This window comes from Triticum urartu, chromosome 2, assembly GCF_003073215.2.
Source record: "Triticum urartu cultivar G1812 chromosome 2, Tu2.1, whole genome shotgun sequence".
In the NCBI taxonomy this organism is placed as follows: Eukaryota; Viridiplantae; Streptophyta; class Magnoliopsida; order Poales; family Poaceae; genus Triticum; species Triticum urartu.
In genome coordinates, this window is record NC_053023.1 from 269052421 (window position 1) to 269069087 (window position 16667).

The 16667-nt window shown below is 50.3% G+C and overlaps 1 protein-coding gene and 1 pseudogene across 1 annotated transcript; one reads left to right on the forward strand and one right to left on the reverse strand.

The window, feature by feature from the left end:
• Positions 1 to 572: 572 nt before the first annotated feature.
• On the reverse strand, positions 573 to 1121 carry LOC125541475 (annotated as a pseudogene).
• A 9141-nt stretch (positions 1122 to 10262) lies between these two features.
• LOC125536172 (pectinesterase inhibitor 8-like) lies at positions 10263 to 12430 on the forward strand. Its single transcript, XM_048699335.1, has 2 exons — positions 10263 to 10357; positions 11866 to 12430. Exons 1-2 carry the CDS (start codon positions 10263 to 10265, stop codon positions 12428 to 12430), a joined length of 660 nt encoding a protein of 219 aa, XP_048555292.1.
• The last annotated feature ends 4237 nt before the right edge of the window (positions 12431 to 16667 follow it).

Here is a 16667-nt window from a genome sequence, read left to right on the forward strand (position 1 = left end):
GACATCGATCTGATTGTGTTTTTTTTCCTGAAATACCAGTGTTGATACTCTTGCCGACCTTGGCTCAAATTAAAGCTATGGGAGAACCCTCATAAGTATTTACAGCTCCACGGTTTAATATCTTTGTTATTTTTCTATGGCTGCCTTAAAAAAATACAAGATTGTGTCATGAAAGAAGAAAGAGCCTGAAGATCTCAAAGATATGCTTTTTTCTTTTAGACTTTCTTTTGTAATCGCTGCAATCAGCTCATGCATGTTGTAAATTTGGTACTATAAATATATCAAGGTATTGATTATAAAAAAGTGCAGTTTAAGATAATTTCTAAAAAAAGGTTTAATACGGATATATAACCAATTTTTTAGAACAATATATAACCATTTTTTTTTGCGGGTGGACATTATATAACCATTTGAAGAGTAGAAAATTGACAGTCTAAGGCTCTAAATTAACCAAGCATACGAATTGCCCCTTTTTATTAGATTTCTATAAAAAAGACAGACTAGGACACTATACACTATTGGAGCTTTATCACACGCGAAGAAGAACCACATGTGTTCGACGCATGCATGCATCACTTGACGAGGTTGGTTATGGCGATGCCAATGATGGTCGTCTGCAGGCAGTCGGCGCTGTACCTGGGCAGCGGCGACGGGAGCCCGACCTTGACGAGCCCGCCGTCGCACCGCTGCAGGAGCGGCGCGACGCTCGCCATCTCCTCCTTGGCCGCCGGGTACCGGCGCGCCCTGAGCTCGTCGGAAGCCTCCGCGAAGGCCAGGCCCACCTTGTCGTACGCCTTCACGCACGCGTCCATGGCCGCCTCGGCCTTCTTGTCCTTGGGCTCTGGGAGGATCTTCCCGTGGGTGAGGTCGAAGATGGCGTCGTCGGCGAGGTTGATGCCGATGAGCACGGCCGTCTTTGCCAGGCCCCACGTATCCGCCTCCGCCGCGCCCTCGGACGCCAAGAACTGGCGCACGCAGAACGCGACGGGTCACGCGCCCCGGTCGCCCCGCCCTGCGTCCCTGCACGGGTCCTCTGATCGTCGCGTCGCGCCCCACGCCGACACGACGACGAGCACGGCGGCGGCCGCGGCCAAGGGCGAGGAGGTGGGCGCCTTGATCATCTGTACTCTTGGAAGATCTGCTCCGAAATCCTTACCAGTGTGAAAATCGGAAGCGAAGCGCATGTGGGTTTTATATAGGGGAGAACTTTTCAGGAGAGACGTATAGAGTGGAGATGTGTGGGTCAGTTTGCATGGAACAGGGAGAGGCAAACAAGTGTCCGGTTTAGTTACCCCCCGCAGCTGACTGAGATTTGGGCTTGGCATTAGCCGTGTAATGATTCAACTCGACTGTGCTCCCTAAAAAAAACTTGGCTGCACGAACACAACAAAATAGCATTAGTCTTTTCCTTGGAATGATTTCACACAACAAGTGAAAACATTTCGGTTTTGCTAAACACCAGGCACCTCAAAATTTCTTACGCGCAATCGATTTATATGAAGCACGGAGGCGAAGACATCGACGCTGCGGCGAGCGAAGCAAGGCACTGGAACGCCGGCAAGGCCTCAGACAGGAGAGTCCGAGGGTTGACAAGTTCGGGTGCGCGGGGGAAGGGGGCTGCCGGCGCGGCAGAAGAACATGAGCTGGGAAGGTTAGAGGGACGCCCTGGGCGATGGCAGCACGACAATGGGTTGCGGTTAGGCACGCGGGGATCGATAGCATGTGGAGAAACAGAACGTATGTGATAAACCTACGAAAAGCCTACGTAAATTTACGAAACATGTCAAACTTATCTAAACATCCGTCCTGATTTTTATGGGGGTGGGCCTCAGCCTCCCCTAAAAACCAATCCTAATCTTTCACGATGACTATTACGTAAACGTAAGTACCTTCCTTACGTAAGTCTAGGGTTGCCCAAACGTATGTCGCGGGGAAGAAGCAGAACACTGCACCGCGAGGGATGACCCTTGGACGACGATGTAATGGTAAAAACACAATTGACCGGAACTTAAATTCTTTTAGCCACCTGATGAATAGATGCCCCGAAACATTTATGTCTATTTATTTTCCAGGACCAAGTTGAACACAAGCCTCCTTTTCAAAAAAGCTTCAACGCCTTTACAATAGCAACAGAACACCATAGGCTTCCAAAGCATATGGTCCCGAATGAACAATAACAACAAAAAAAGATCATGTTCATTTGTAATTTCTTGAAAACATACATGTCTGTATCTTCTATCTACGGTCAAAATTGGTGAAGTACTTCCATTTGTTGTGATCAATCTGCGCTCTAAACCGACTAGTTTTTAAAACACTAAATTTTTTCTTCAACACATGTTGCAGTGTTTGTGTTTGTTATATAATAAAACTTATGGACACCTAAAAAGACATTTTTTTGGAAAAGGAGGATGGCCCCCGACCTCTACATCTGGAAGATGCATGCGGCCATTTTATTAATTATTCTTAAGGATCTTACAAAGTAGAACAACAATATGCCTGAATTTGCCATCTTGGCAACATTTGCCGCTACTCCTATCGAAATGATGAAGAGGTGCAAGCTGGGCCACATGCCTAGACCTCTCACTTAAACCTAACATCTAAAGCCAGAGGCCCGACTGAGCCATCTGCCAGGTCTGCGGCTCAAACCGGTCCGACGCACTCACATGTGTCGTCGCCGCCGTCTTCCGCTGGTCCATCTTCAGAGCAGATTGAGGTGACAACCTTGGCAGGTCCTCCGCCATCGATGCCACCACGACGTCAAATGACGATCTCCACCTACGCGAGCCTTGGCAGGTCCTCCGCCATTGACGCCACCACGACGCCAGACCTCCACCTACGCGAGTCCATCTCCAAGCAACGAACGTAAATCCATGCTAGGATAGGGCCACACCACCGCCGTCACCCACCACCCACAAGCGCCACCCAACCCCAAGGTTCCCAAAGCGGCGCCTTGAAGAAGGGAACGGTCGTGAGCGCCACCGCCGCCCAACAAAGTTAGGGCTTTTGCCCGGGAGACCTAGGGGAAGGTGAAGTGAGGAGATCAGTCCATACCGACGCCTCCAAGGAGGGGAACGACGCCCTCAGGCGTCGCCGTTGGTGCGGGCGGGGCACCCGATCGCGCGCACCGGCCGCCGCAGAAGCCTCCACCGACCGCCAACGACCACCGGATCCCGCCGCCTGTCATGGATCTAAGACTGACAGTAGAATAGGGGGTAGGTATTAGGAGGCAAGATCTTAGCTATGGAGTAGTTGTACACACGAGTTTACGAGTTCAGGCCCTTCTCGGAGGAAGTAACAACCCTACGTCTCGGTGCCCTGAGGCGGTCGACTGGATTGTATATGTGTGTGTGAGTTTACAAAAGTGCGAACCCTTGTCCCAGAGGAGGGGGTGGCTTGTATAGAGTGCGCCAGGACCCCAGCTCCCCTTCGTTACACAGGGTTCAATGTTCATAAAGGTCGGACGTTACTGGTAACGTCTACAATAAAGTGTTATAAATGCCCATAAAGCTATGGTTTAAGTCACGACCGTTACAGAGTGGAGGGCTTCTCATCTTCTGATGGTCGAGTGTCTTCAAGGTGATCGAGTGTCTTCAAGGGAGTCGAGTGAGCACATCTTCAAGGTCGAGTGGATGATGTTTTCTCTTTGACCGCTTCTGATTCTTTGCAGAGATGTCCTTGGGGAGGGTATGCTGGACAGATCCATGACCCTACCCTAGGTACATAGCTTCATCAGTAGCCCCCGAATGGATCAGGGTTTGAGTTAGGAGTTGGGGACACTTCTGACCCATTCTCTGTGTTACGAGTGTATCTCATTCTGGAACAATGAGTTGAGGTGAGGACGTCGACTCCTTTCTCAGTCGCCTTGGTCCATTCTTGGTTTTAGTCGAGTGAGTTTTCACGGTAGGATTCCGAATGATGATGTAGAGGAAGTTTGTCTTCAGTCTGACAGGTTGTTCTGCACTCGCGAATCTTGCGGGATTCGAATTTTGGGAAGCGCGCCAGACGGATGGAACTGAGGTTATCGGGATGGATTATGCAAGTCTCCTCGATCCCCGCGCCACCTTTTTCGCCACGTATTGCGTGCGCGACTGTTGCGTGATTTTTTAGATTGCCTGGGTCCACCAGTTAGTCACTCGGATGACGACCTTATAAAAGGCTTCAGACCAGGCCTCTGCCCCGTGCGCTCCCATTCTTTCTTCTTCTTATTCTTCTTCTCTCAATCTCTCCGCCACGCTCGCTTCCGCCCTTGTCGCCGGACCTTCGCTCGAGCTCGACCCGCCGCCATGGGGAAGGAGAGGACGGTGGCGCTGGAACGCGCGAAGAAGGCGACAACGAAGGCGAAGGGCAAGCGGACCAGCCGGGGCGGATCATCGTCGAGGTCCGGCCTGCCGGCGGGCTGGATCCAGGGCGACTGGATCCGCTCGACAATCACGCAGGACGACCTCGACGACCTGGTGGAGGGGGGACTGATCCCCCACAAGTCGGCATGGCTCCCGGGGAACGAAACCGAGCCGCAGCCAAGGGAGGGTGGGTGTGTTCTCCTCGCCACCCACGTGGATCGCGGATTTTCACTGCCCCCCATCCTTTCTTTCGGGGTTTTTTGAACTTCTTTGGGGCTCGACTCCACCATTTCACTCCCAACACCATAGTCTATCTGGCCGCTTTTGTGTCGATGTGTGAAAACTACCTAGGTTGTCGACCGCACTGGGGTCTTTTCAAACAAATCTTCACCTACCGATCCCAGTCGGTCAAAAAGGCCAAGTCGAGTGACGAGAAGACACAGGTGATCCTGATGTGCGGGGGTCTGGGGATCCAGATGAGGAGCAAGAGCAGTTTCCCAGCCATGATTCTTCCCGACTCGGTTCTGGGCTGGCAGTCGACTTGGTTCTACTGCATGGACCAGCCGACCCCGGGTCAGTCGACTGGACTTCCTCCTTTATCTTTGGCTCGAGTGGAGAAGCCCGCTCCCCTGAAGGTAGTTCCAGAAGAGAAGGCGCAGGTCAAGGTGCTGGTCGAGCGGGTCGTCCAGCTTGTCCGCGATGGGGTGACCGGGATGGACCTGCTGGAGGTCTTTCTCGGTCGACGCATCCAACCTCTTCAGGCGCGCGATCATCTGATGTGGATGTACTCTGGGCTCGAGGATTCCACTTGAATCTACCCAGAGGACGTCAGTGAGGATACCTTGGAGAAGTGGTTGATGGGGATCACCAGCAACAAAGACAACCCTCGGGGGTCTAGGAGGGTGATCCCATTTGACAACTCCCACCAGCCGGAGCAGGTATAATTCTGTCTTATCAAGTATTTTTCCGATTCACCGAGTGATATCTTGTTTATGGTCGATTGAATTTCCTTTGATCGTTATCTTTTCAGGCCCTCATCGAGATGTACTCAATGCCCAACGGGGTGCAGGACCAAGGGGATGAGGAAGAAGGGAGCAGTGGCGAGAGCGGCGAGGAGCATTCGGAGGCCGAGGAAGACGAGGAGAGCGACGAATCTATTGACGAAGAAGTCGACTCGCCTCCTCACAGGGAGAGGAGATCCAAACAAGCCCACGACCCGGTGAGTGTTCTGGACTTGGTGACCGCACCGACTGGCCAGTCTTCGAAGTGTCCTAGGACGTCTTCCCCGACGCCGACTGAAAAGGCTCCAAAGCAGTCCAAAGTTGTGCCGCCTCCAGCACCGAAAGCGCCGAAAGCCACCTCCTCCGAGCCGCCAAAAGCTTTGCCTAGGATTAAAGTGACCTTTCCTACTGTCTCCGGGTAACCATCTGACTTGTCTTTTTCGTCGACTCAATTAACCAGACGTAACCGATTGAATGCGGGTCTTTGCAGTGCTGCTACGTCAGGAACCTCTTCTTTCCAGTACCGGGACGAGGAAATGGAAGATGCGGTAACCTCCAACCCAGGTATCAACTCTTGCGATTTTGCTCTTGATTCTTTGGTCGATTGCGTTCTAGTGATTCACTTGGGATCGAATGACCTGCCTTGCAGCTCCACCCAACATCATTGATCTTCCAGATGACGATGAAGATGTGGCTCTTAAGCCCAAGAAGAGAAAGAAGGTAGCAGCTGGCAGGATGGCTCGGCAAGAACCAACTTCAACACCTTCCGTCTGTCAACCTGAAGACGCGGGCAGGGCCTCTGTGACCTTCGCTGCGCCCTTGTCGAGTGGGCATCCTGCACTGTCGACTGCTCCTGTGATTCCTTCGGCTATCCAACTCCACGCCCCAGAGCTCCAAGCCGTCGCACTTGGGCCGTCTGCTCACTTTTTCACCAGCTACCCCGTCCCGGACAACCAGTCGGAAGCAGCTGCGGAGGCCAGTCCGAGCGCAAGCAGGACATGAATGATCGAGAGCGGGTAAGCATGCACCAGATGATGAGACGAGCCACAGGGATCTTGAAAGGGCGACAACGTAACAAAGGAGGATGCTCCGGAATCTCAAGCAAAATAGTGGTGCCCCGCTAATCAGTATAACACGAGAACGGAAGCGCACACGACGCCTAGGCCAATCGATAGGAGAAAAATTGTAAAAAAAGGGAGAGAGTAATTTTTGGCAGCCCGATGGCGTGTTCCATGCAACACCCGAGTAAAGAGGTGTCTTCCAGGCTGAACCACCCGCATTCCACATAAAATTTCATACTATAGGCCATGTTCAGTTTGGTCGGGCATGGGGGGGAGGTGGCCCTTCCGACAGCTGCTTTCCGACTGGTTGTCCGGGACGGGGTAGCTGGTGAAAAAGTGAGCAGACGGCCCAAGTGCGACGGCTTGGAGCTCTGGGGCGTGGAGTTGGATAGCCGAAGGAATCACAGGAGCAGTCGACAGTGCAGGATGCCCACTCGACAAGGGCGCAGCGAAGGTCACAGAGGCCCTGCCCGCGTCTTCAGGTTGACAGACGGAAGGTGTTGAAGTTGGTTCTTGCCGAGCCATCCTGCCAGCTGCTACCTTCTTTCTCTTCTTGGGCTTAAGAGCCACATCTTCATCGTCATCTGGAAGATCAATGATGTTGGGTGGAGCTGCAAGGCAGGTCATTCGATCCCAAGTGAATCACTAGAACGCAATCGACCAAAGAATCAAGAGCAAAATCGCAAGAGTTGATACCTGGGTTGGAGGTTACCGCATCTTCCATTTCCTCGTCCCGGTACTGGAAAGAAGAGGTTCCTGACGTAGCAGCACTGCAAAGACCCGCATTCAATCGGTTACGTCTGGTTAATTGAGTCGACGAAAAAGACAAGTCAGATGGTTACCCGGAGACAGTAGGAAAGGTCACTTTAATCCTAGGCAAAGCTTTTGGCGGCTCGGAGGAGGTGGCTTTCGGCGCTTTCGGTGCTGGAGGCGGCACAACTTTGGACTGCTTTGGAGCCTTTTCAGTCGGCGTCGGGGAAGACGTCCTAGGACACTTCGAAGACTGGCCAGTCGGTGCGGTCACCAAGTCCAGAACACTCACCGGGTCGTGGGCTTGTTTGGATCTCCTCTCCCTGTGAGGAGGCGAGTCGACTTCTTCGTCAATAGATTCGTCGCTCTCCTCGTCTTCCTCGGCCTCCGAATGCTCCTCGCCGCTCTCGCCACTGCTCCCTTCTTCCTCATCCCCTTGGTCCTGCACCCCGTTGGGCATTGAGTACATCTCGATGAGGGCCTGAAAAGATAACGATCAAAGGAAATTCAATCGACCATAAACAAGATATCACTCGGTGAATCGGAAAAATACTTGATAAGACAGAATTATACCTGCTCCGGCTGGTGGGAGTTGTCAAATGGGATCACCCTCCTAGACCCCCGAGGGTTGTCTTTGTTGCTGGTGATCCCCATCAACCACTTCTCCAAGGTATCCTCACTGACGTCCTCTGGGTAGATTCAAGTGGAATCCTCGAGCCCAGAGTACATCCACATCAGATGATCGCGCGCCTGAAGAGGTTGGATGCGTCGACCGAGAAAGACCTCCAGCAGGTCCATCCCGGTCACCCCATCGCGGACAAGCTGGACGACCCGCTCGACCAGCACCTTGACCTGCGCCTTCTCTTCTGGAACTACCTTCAGGGGAGCGGGCTTCTCCACTCGAGCCAAAGATAAAGGAGGAAGTCCAGTCGACTGGCCCGGGGTCGGCTGGTCCATGCAGTAGAACCAAGTCGACTGCCAGCCCAGAACCGAGTCGGGAAGAATCATGGCTGGGAAACTGCTCTTGCTCCTCATCTGGATCCCCAGACCCCCGCACATCAGGATCACCTGTGTCTTCTCGTCACTCGACTTGGCCTTTTTGACCGACTGGGATCGGTAGGTGAAGATTTGTTTGAAAAGACCCCAGTGCGGTCGACAACCTAGGTAGTTTTCGCACATCGACACAAAAGCGGCCAGATAGACTATGGTGTTGGGAGTGAAATGGTGGAGTCGAGCCCCAAAGAAGTTCAAAAAACCCCGAAAGAAAGGATGGGGGGCAGTGAAAATCCGCGATCCACGTGGGTGGCGAGGAGAACACACCCACCCTCCCTCGGCTGCGGCTCGGTTTCGTTCCCCGGGAGCCATGCCGACTTGTGGGGGATCAGTCCCCCCTCCACCAGGTCGTCGAGGTCGTCCTGCGTGATTGTCGAGCGGATCCAGTCGCCCTGGATCCAGCCCGCCGGCAGGCCGGACCTCGACGATGATCCGCCCCGGCTGGTCCGCTTGCCCTTCGCCTTCGTTGTCGCCTTCTTCGCGCGTTCCAGCGCCACCGTCCTCTCCTTCCCCATGGCGGCGGGTCGAGCTCGAGCGAAGGTCCGGCGACAAGGGCGGAAGCGAGCGTGGCGGAGAGATTGAGAGAAGAAGAATAAGAAGAAGAAAGAATGGGAGCGCACGGGGCAGAGGCCTGGTCTGAAGCCTTTTATAAGGTCGTCATCCGAGTGACTAACTGGTGGACCCAGGCAATCTAAAAAATCACGCAACAGTCGCGCACGCAATACGTGGCGAAAAAGGTGGCACGGGGATCGAGGAGACTTGCATAATCCGTCCCGATAACCTCAGTTCCATCCATCTGGCGCGCTTCCCAAAATTCGAATCCCGCAAGATTCGCGAGTGCAGAACAACCTGTCAGACTGAAGACAAACTTCCTCTACATCATCATTCGGAATCCTACCGTGAAAACTCACTCGACAAAAACCAAGAATGGACCAAGGCGACTGAGAAAGGAGTCGACGTCCTCACCTCAACTCATTGTTCCAGAATGAGATACACTCGTAACACAGAGAATGGGTCAGAAGTGTCCCCAACTCCTAACTCAAACCCTGATCCATTCGGGGGCTACTGATGAAGCTATGTACCTAGGGTAGGGTCATGGATCTGTCCAGCATACCCTCCCCAAGGACATCTCTGCAAAGAATCAGAAGCGGTCAAAGAGAAAACATCATCCACTCGACCTTGAAGATGTGCTCACTCGACTCCCTTGAAGACACTCGATCACCTTGAAGACACTCGACCATCAGAAGATGAGAAGCCCTCCACTCTGTAACGGTCGTGACTTAAACCATAGCTTTATGGGCATTTATAACACTTTATTGTAGACGTTACCAGTAACGTCCGACCTTTATGAACATTGAACCCTGTGTAACGAAGGGGAGCTGGGGTCCTGGCGCACTCTATACAAGCCACCCCCTCCTCTGGGACAAGGGTTCGCACTTTTGTAAACTCACACACACATATACAATCCAGTCGACCGCCTCAGGGCACCGAGACGTAGGGTTGTTACTTCCTCCGAGAAGGGCCTGAACTCGTAAACTCGTGTGTACAACTACTCCATAGCTAAGATCTTGCCTCCTAATACCTACCCCCTATTCTACTGTCAGTCTTAGATCCATGACAGGCGGCGGGATCCGGTGGTCGTTGGCGGTCGGTGGAGGCTTCTGCGGCGGCCGGTGCGCGCGATCGGGTGCCCCGCCCGCACCAACGGCGACGCCTGAGGGCGTCGTTCCCCTCCTTGGAGGCGTCGGTATGGACTGATCTCCTCACTTCACCTTCCCCTAGGTCTCCCGGGCAAAAGCCCTAACTTTGTTGGGCGGCGGTGGCGCTCACGACCGTTCCCTTCTTCAAGGCGCCGCTTTGGGAACCTTGGGGTTGGGTGGCGCTTGTGGGTGGTGGGTGACGGCGGTGGTGTGGCCCTATCCTAGCATGGATTTACGTTCGTTGCTTGGAGATGGACTCGCGTAGGTGGAGGTCTGGCGTCGTGGTGGCGTCAATGGCGGAGGACCTGCCAAGGCTCGCGTAGGTGGAGATCGTCATTTGACGTCGTGGTGGCATCGATGGCGGAGGACCTGCCAAGGTTGTCACCTCAATCTGCTCTGAAGATGGACCAGCGGAAGACGGCGGCGACGACACATGTGAGTGCGTCGGACCGGTTTGAGCCGCAGACCTGGCAGATGGCTCAGTCGGGCCTCTGGCTTTAGATGTTAGGTTTAAGTGAGAGGTCTAGGCATGTGGCCCAGCTTGCACCTCTTCATCATTTCGATAGGAGTAGCGGCAAATGTTGCCAAGATGGCAAATTCAGGCATATTGTTGTTCTACTTTGTAAGATCCTTAAGAATAATTAATAAAATGGCCGCATGCATCTTCCAGATGTAGAGGTCGGGGGCCATCCTCCTTTTCCAAAAAAATGTCTTTTTAGGTGTCCATAAGTTTTATTATATAACAAACACAAACACTGCAACATGTGTTGAAGAAAAAATTTAGTGTTTTAAAAACTAGTCGGTTTAGAGCGCAGATTGATCACAACAAATGGAAGTACTTCACCAATTTTGACCGTAGATAGAAGATACAGACATGTATGTTTTCAAGAAATTACAAATGAACATGATCTTTTTTTGTTGTTATTGTTCATTCGGGACCATATGCTTTGGAAGCCTATGGTGTTCTGTTGCTATTGTAAAGGCGTTGAAGCTTTTTTGAAAAGGAGGCTTGTGTTCAACTTGGTCCTGGAAAATAAATAGACATAAATGTTTCGGGGCATCTATTCATCAGGTGGCTAAAAGAATTTAAGTTCCGGTCAATTGTGTTTTTACCATTACATCGTCGTCCAAGGGTCATCCCTCGCGGTGCAGTGTTCTGCTTCTTCCCCGCGACATACGTTTGGGCAACCCTAGACTTACGTAAGGAAGGTACTTACGTTTACGTAATAGTCATCGTGAAAGATTAGGATTGGTTTTTAGGGGAGGCTGAGGCCCACCCCCATAAAAATCAGGACGGATGTTTAGATAAGTTTGACATGTTTCGTAAATTTACGTAGGCTTTTCGTAGGTTTATCACATACGTTCTGTTTCTCCACATGCTATCGATCCCCGCGTGCCTAACCGCAACCCATTGTCGTGCTGCCATCGCCCAGGGCGTCCCTCTAACCTTCCCAGCTCATGTTCTTCTGCCGCGCCGGCAGCCCCCTTCCCCCGCGCACCCGAACTTGTCAACCCTCGGACTCTCCTGTCTGAGGCCTTGCCGGCGTTCCAGTGCCTTGCTTCGCTCGCCGCAGCGTCGATGTCTTCGCCTCCGTGCTTCATATAAATCGATTGCGCGTAAGAAATTTTGAGGTGCCTGGTGTTTAGCAAAACCGAAATGTTTTCACTTGTTGTGTGAAATCATTCCAAGGAAAAGACTAATGCTATTTTGTTGTGTTCGTGCAGCCAAGTTTTTTTTAGGGAGCACAGTCGAGTTGAATCATTACACGGCTAATGCCAAGCCCAAATCTCAGTCAGCTGCGGGGGGTAACTAAACCGGACACTTGTTTGCCTCTCCCTGTTCCATGCAAACTGACCCACACATCTCCACTCTATACGTCTCTCCTGAAAAGTTCTCCCCTATATAAAACCCACATGCGCTTCGCTTCCGATTTTCACACTGGTAAGGATTTCGGAGCAGATCTTCCAAGAGTACAGATGATCAAGGCGCCCACCTCCTCGCCCTTGGCCGCGGCCGCCGCCGTGCTCGTCGTCGTGTCGGCGTGGGGCGCGGACGCGACGATCGAACCACGTGCAGGGACGAGGGGCGGGCGACCGGTGCGCGTGTTACGTCCGCGTTCTGCGTGCGCCAGTTCTTGGCGTCCGAGGGCGCGGCGGAGGCGGATACGTGGGGCCTGGCAAAGACGGCCGTGCTCATCGGCATCAACCTCGCCGACGACGCCATCTTCGACCTCACCCACGGGAAGATCCTCCCAGAGCCCAAGGACAAGAAGGCCGAGGCGGCCATGGACGCGTGCGTGAAGGCGTACGACAAGGTGGGCCTGGCCTTCGCGGAGGCTTCCGACGAGCTCAGGGCGCGCCGGTACCCGGCGGCCAAGGAGGAGATGGCGAGCGTCGCGCCGCTCCTGCAGCGGTGCGACGGCGGGCTCGTCAAGGTCGGGCTCCCGTCGCCGCTGCCCAGGTACAGCGCCGACTGCCTGCAGACGACCATCATTGGCATCGCCATAACCAACCTCGTCAAGTGATGCATGCATGCGTCGAACACATGTGGTTCTTCTTCGCGTGTGATAAAGCTCCAATAGTGTATAGTGTCCTAGTCTGTCTTTTTTATAGAAATCTAATAAAAAGGGGCAATTCGTATGCTTGGTTAATTTAGAGCCTTAGACTGTCAATTTTCTACTCTTCAAATGGTTATATAATGTCCACCCGCAAAAAAAAATGGTTATATATTGTTCTAAAAAATTGGTTATATATCCGTATTAAACCTTTTTTTAGAAATTATCTTAAACTGCACTTTTTTATAATCAATACCTTGATATATTTATAGTACCAAATTTACAACATGCATGAGCTGATTGCAGCGATTACAAAAGAAAGTCTAAAAGAAAAAAGCATATCTTTGAGATCTTCAGGCTCTTTCTTCTTTCATGACACAATCTTGTATTTTTTTAAGGCAGCCATAGAAAAATAACAAAGATATTAAACCGTGGAGCTGTAAATACTTATGAGGGTTCTCCCATAGCTTTAATTTGAGCCAAGGTCGGCAAGAGTATCAACACTGGTATTTCAGGAAAAAAAACACAATCAGATCGATGTCGTTGTGAGCCGAGAGTACGAATCACCATTGTCAAGGACGTAGCAGTCGGGACAGATATTGCAAGGACAATCCTCCTCGTGGTGACCATGAGAAAAAAATATCCAAAATCGATCTGGTGAAGAAAGATCTGAAGGATCATACGTAGACAAATTTAATCTTCCAACACCACCATTAACTTGCGGAAGGAGATCTCGTCATGAAACGAAGGGACGAAGATTACTTATTATAGATGATGCCATCTTCAAAGAAGATGAAGACGACTACCATCATCCTAAACCAATCTAATGAAAACGCTATTATTATTAAGAAATTCACTCATAAATCGGGTTCCCTCCCACTCCAGCATCAGCGAGGCCCGCCGAAGAAAGGGGAACTGATCTTCTTCCCTGATGAAGGTTGCCGTGTTCATCATGCAAGCCACCCTTGCCCATGCAGTGTCAAAGGACACTTCGGCGGAGGCCAGACATGCACGCAGCATAGCTTTCTCCTAGATAACGGCAAGCAGGGCATCCAAGTCTCTGCATGCTGAGGCACACATCTCCCAACAACTGCGCCCGGCTACATCTCTTCGTCCTCTCACACTTTATTTCCTACATGCCTTCGTCCTCCCTTGACATCACACGAACATCCATCAACCGACCACACCGAATCCATGACCCTAGACTCCTCCACCAAGTCCTTGAACATACCAATGACCTCACCATGTGTCATCTTCCTCCCAGGCAACCACACGCAACAGCAATGCCCCCTTCTTCTACCCCTGGCGAGTAGTTGCAGCCACTGTCACCCTCTCTCCAAATAGCACCTGCTGCAACACACAACAGTTCAGCCAACCTCCACGCTCATCGCACCAACGACAAGCAGCAGCTTCAACCCCTGCTCGACATCACATCCATACCTCTTCCTCCCACGCAGCAACAACAATAGTAATATTCAGCAGCCACAGCAGCAGCATTAGCTATAACACCAGTAGCCTTCACGGGAGGGACACCACCACCTAGCCGCTCGCAATAGCTTCCGAGCAGCTAGCACAAGTCACCCCCCCCGGGAGGTTGGCCCCCGCCGCTGATACGTCTCCAACGTATCTATAATTTTTGATTGCTCCATGCTATATTATCTACTGTTTTGGGCAATATTGGGCTTTATTATTCCACTTTTATATTATTTTTGGGACTAACCTATTAACCGGAGGCCCAGCCCAGATTTGCTGTTTTATGCCTATTTCAGTGTTTCAAAGAAAAGGAATATCAGACGGAGTCGAAACGGAACGAAATCAACTGGAGAAGTTATTTTTGGAAGGAAACACACCTGATGGACTTGGACCCCACGTCAGAAGATACGGGAGCTGCCCACGAGGGTGGGGGCGCGCCCACCCCCCTAGGGCGCGCCCCCTGCCTCGTGGGGCCCCCGTGGCTCCCCTGAACGTGCTTCTTCTGCCTATATAACTCCATATACCCTAAAACTTCCAAAACGCAATATAGATCGGGAGTTCCGCCGCCAGAAGCCTCCGTAGCCACCAAAACCAATCTAGACCCGTTCCGGCACCCTGCCGGAGGGGGCAATCCTTCTCCGGTGGCCATCTTCATCATCCCGGTGCTCTCCATGACGAGGAGGGAGTAGTTCTCCCTCGGGGCTGAGGGTATGTACCAGTAGCTATGTGTTTGATCTCTCTCTCTCTCGTGTTCTTGATTTGGCACGATCTTGATGTATCGCGAGCTTTGCTATTATAGTTGGATCTTATGTTTCTCCTCCCCCTCTTCTCTCTTGTAATGAATTGAGTTTTCCCTTGAAGTAATCTTATCGGATTGAGTCTTTAAAGACTTGAGAACACTTGATGTATGTCTTGCCGTGGATATCTGTGGTGACAATGGGATACCACGTGCCACTTGATGTATGTTTTGGTGACCAACTTGCGGGTTTCGTGACATTGGGAACCTATGCATAGGGGTTGGCACACGTTTTCGTCGTGATTCTCCGGTAGAACTTTGGGGCACTCTTTGAGGTCCTTTGTGTTGGTTGAATAGATGAATCTGAGATTGTGTGATGCATATCGTATAATCATGCCCACGGATACTTGAGGTGACATTGGAGTATCTAGGTGACATTAGGGTTTTGGTTGATTTGTGTCTTAAGGTGTTATTCTAGTACGAACTCTAGGGCTGTTTGTGACACTTATAGGAATAGCCCAACGGATTGATTGGAAAGAATAACTTTGAGGTGGTTTCGTACCCTACCATAATCTCTTCGTTCGTTCTCCGCTATTAGTGACTTTGGAGTGACTCTTTGTTGCATGTTGAGGGATAGTTATGTGATCCAATTATGTTATTATTGTTGAGGGAACTTGCACTAGCGAAAGTATGAACCCTAGGCCTTGTTTCAACGCATTGCAATACCGTTTACGCTCACTTTTATCATTAGTTACCTTGCTGTTTTTATATTTTCAGATTACAAAAATATTATCTACTATCCATATTGCACTTGTATCACCATCTCTTCGCCGAACTAGTGCACCTATACAATTTACCATTGTATTGGGTGTGTTGGGGACACAAGAGACTCTTTGTTATTTGGTTGCAGGGTTGCTTGAGAGAGACCATCTTCATCCTACGCCTCCTACGGATTGATAAACCTTAGGTCATCCACTTGAGGGAAATTTGCTACTGTCCTACAAACCTCTGCACTTGGAGGCCCAACAACGTCTACAAGAAGAAGGTTGTGTAGTAGACATCAAGCTCTTTTCTGGCGCCGTTGCCGGGGAGGTGAGTGCTTGAAGGTATATCTTTAGATCTTGCAATCGAGTCTTTTAGTTTCTTGTTTTATCACTAGTTTAGTTTATAAAAGAAAACTATATAAAAAATGGAATTGAGTTTGTCTCATACGCTTCACCTTTTTAATATCTTTCGTGAGTATGATGGAAAGGATAATTGTGCTCAAGTGCTAGAAGAAGAAATCTATAAAATGTTTGGCACTAAATATTTGAATGATGAGCATGATTGCAATGTTGTTAGTATGAATTCCTTGAATATCCATGATGCTAATGATATGCAAAGCCACAAGCTTGGGGAAGCTATGTTTGATGAAGATGATATTTTTTGTCCCCCAAGTTTTGATGAGCAAAATTTATTATGATGAAAGCATGCCTCCTATTTATGATGATTATATTGATGAAAGTGGATTTGGAGAGGTCATGACTTTATTTTGTGATGAATCCACTATTCCGGAAGAGGTTCCAATTGATTATGAGAACAAAGTTGCTATCTATGATGATTATTGTGATGACTTGTATGCTATAAAGAATAATGATATCCATGAAACTTGTCATCATGATTTTAGTTTTCAATTGGATTATGCCTCACATGATAGTTATTTTGTTGAGTTTGCTCCCACTACTATTCATGAGAAGAATTTTGCTTATGTGGAGAGTAATAAAAATTCTATGCTTGTAGATCATGAAAAGAATGCTTTAGGTGCTGGTTATATTGTTGAATTCATTCATGATGCTACTGAAAATTATTATGAGGGAGGAATATATGCTTGTAGGAATTGCAATAATATCAAGTTTCCTCTCTATGTGCTTAAAGTTTTGAAGTTATGCTTGTTTTGCTTCCTATGATAGTTGATTATTGTTCCCACAAGTTGTTTGCTCACAAAATCCCTATGCATAG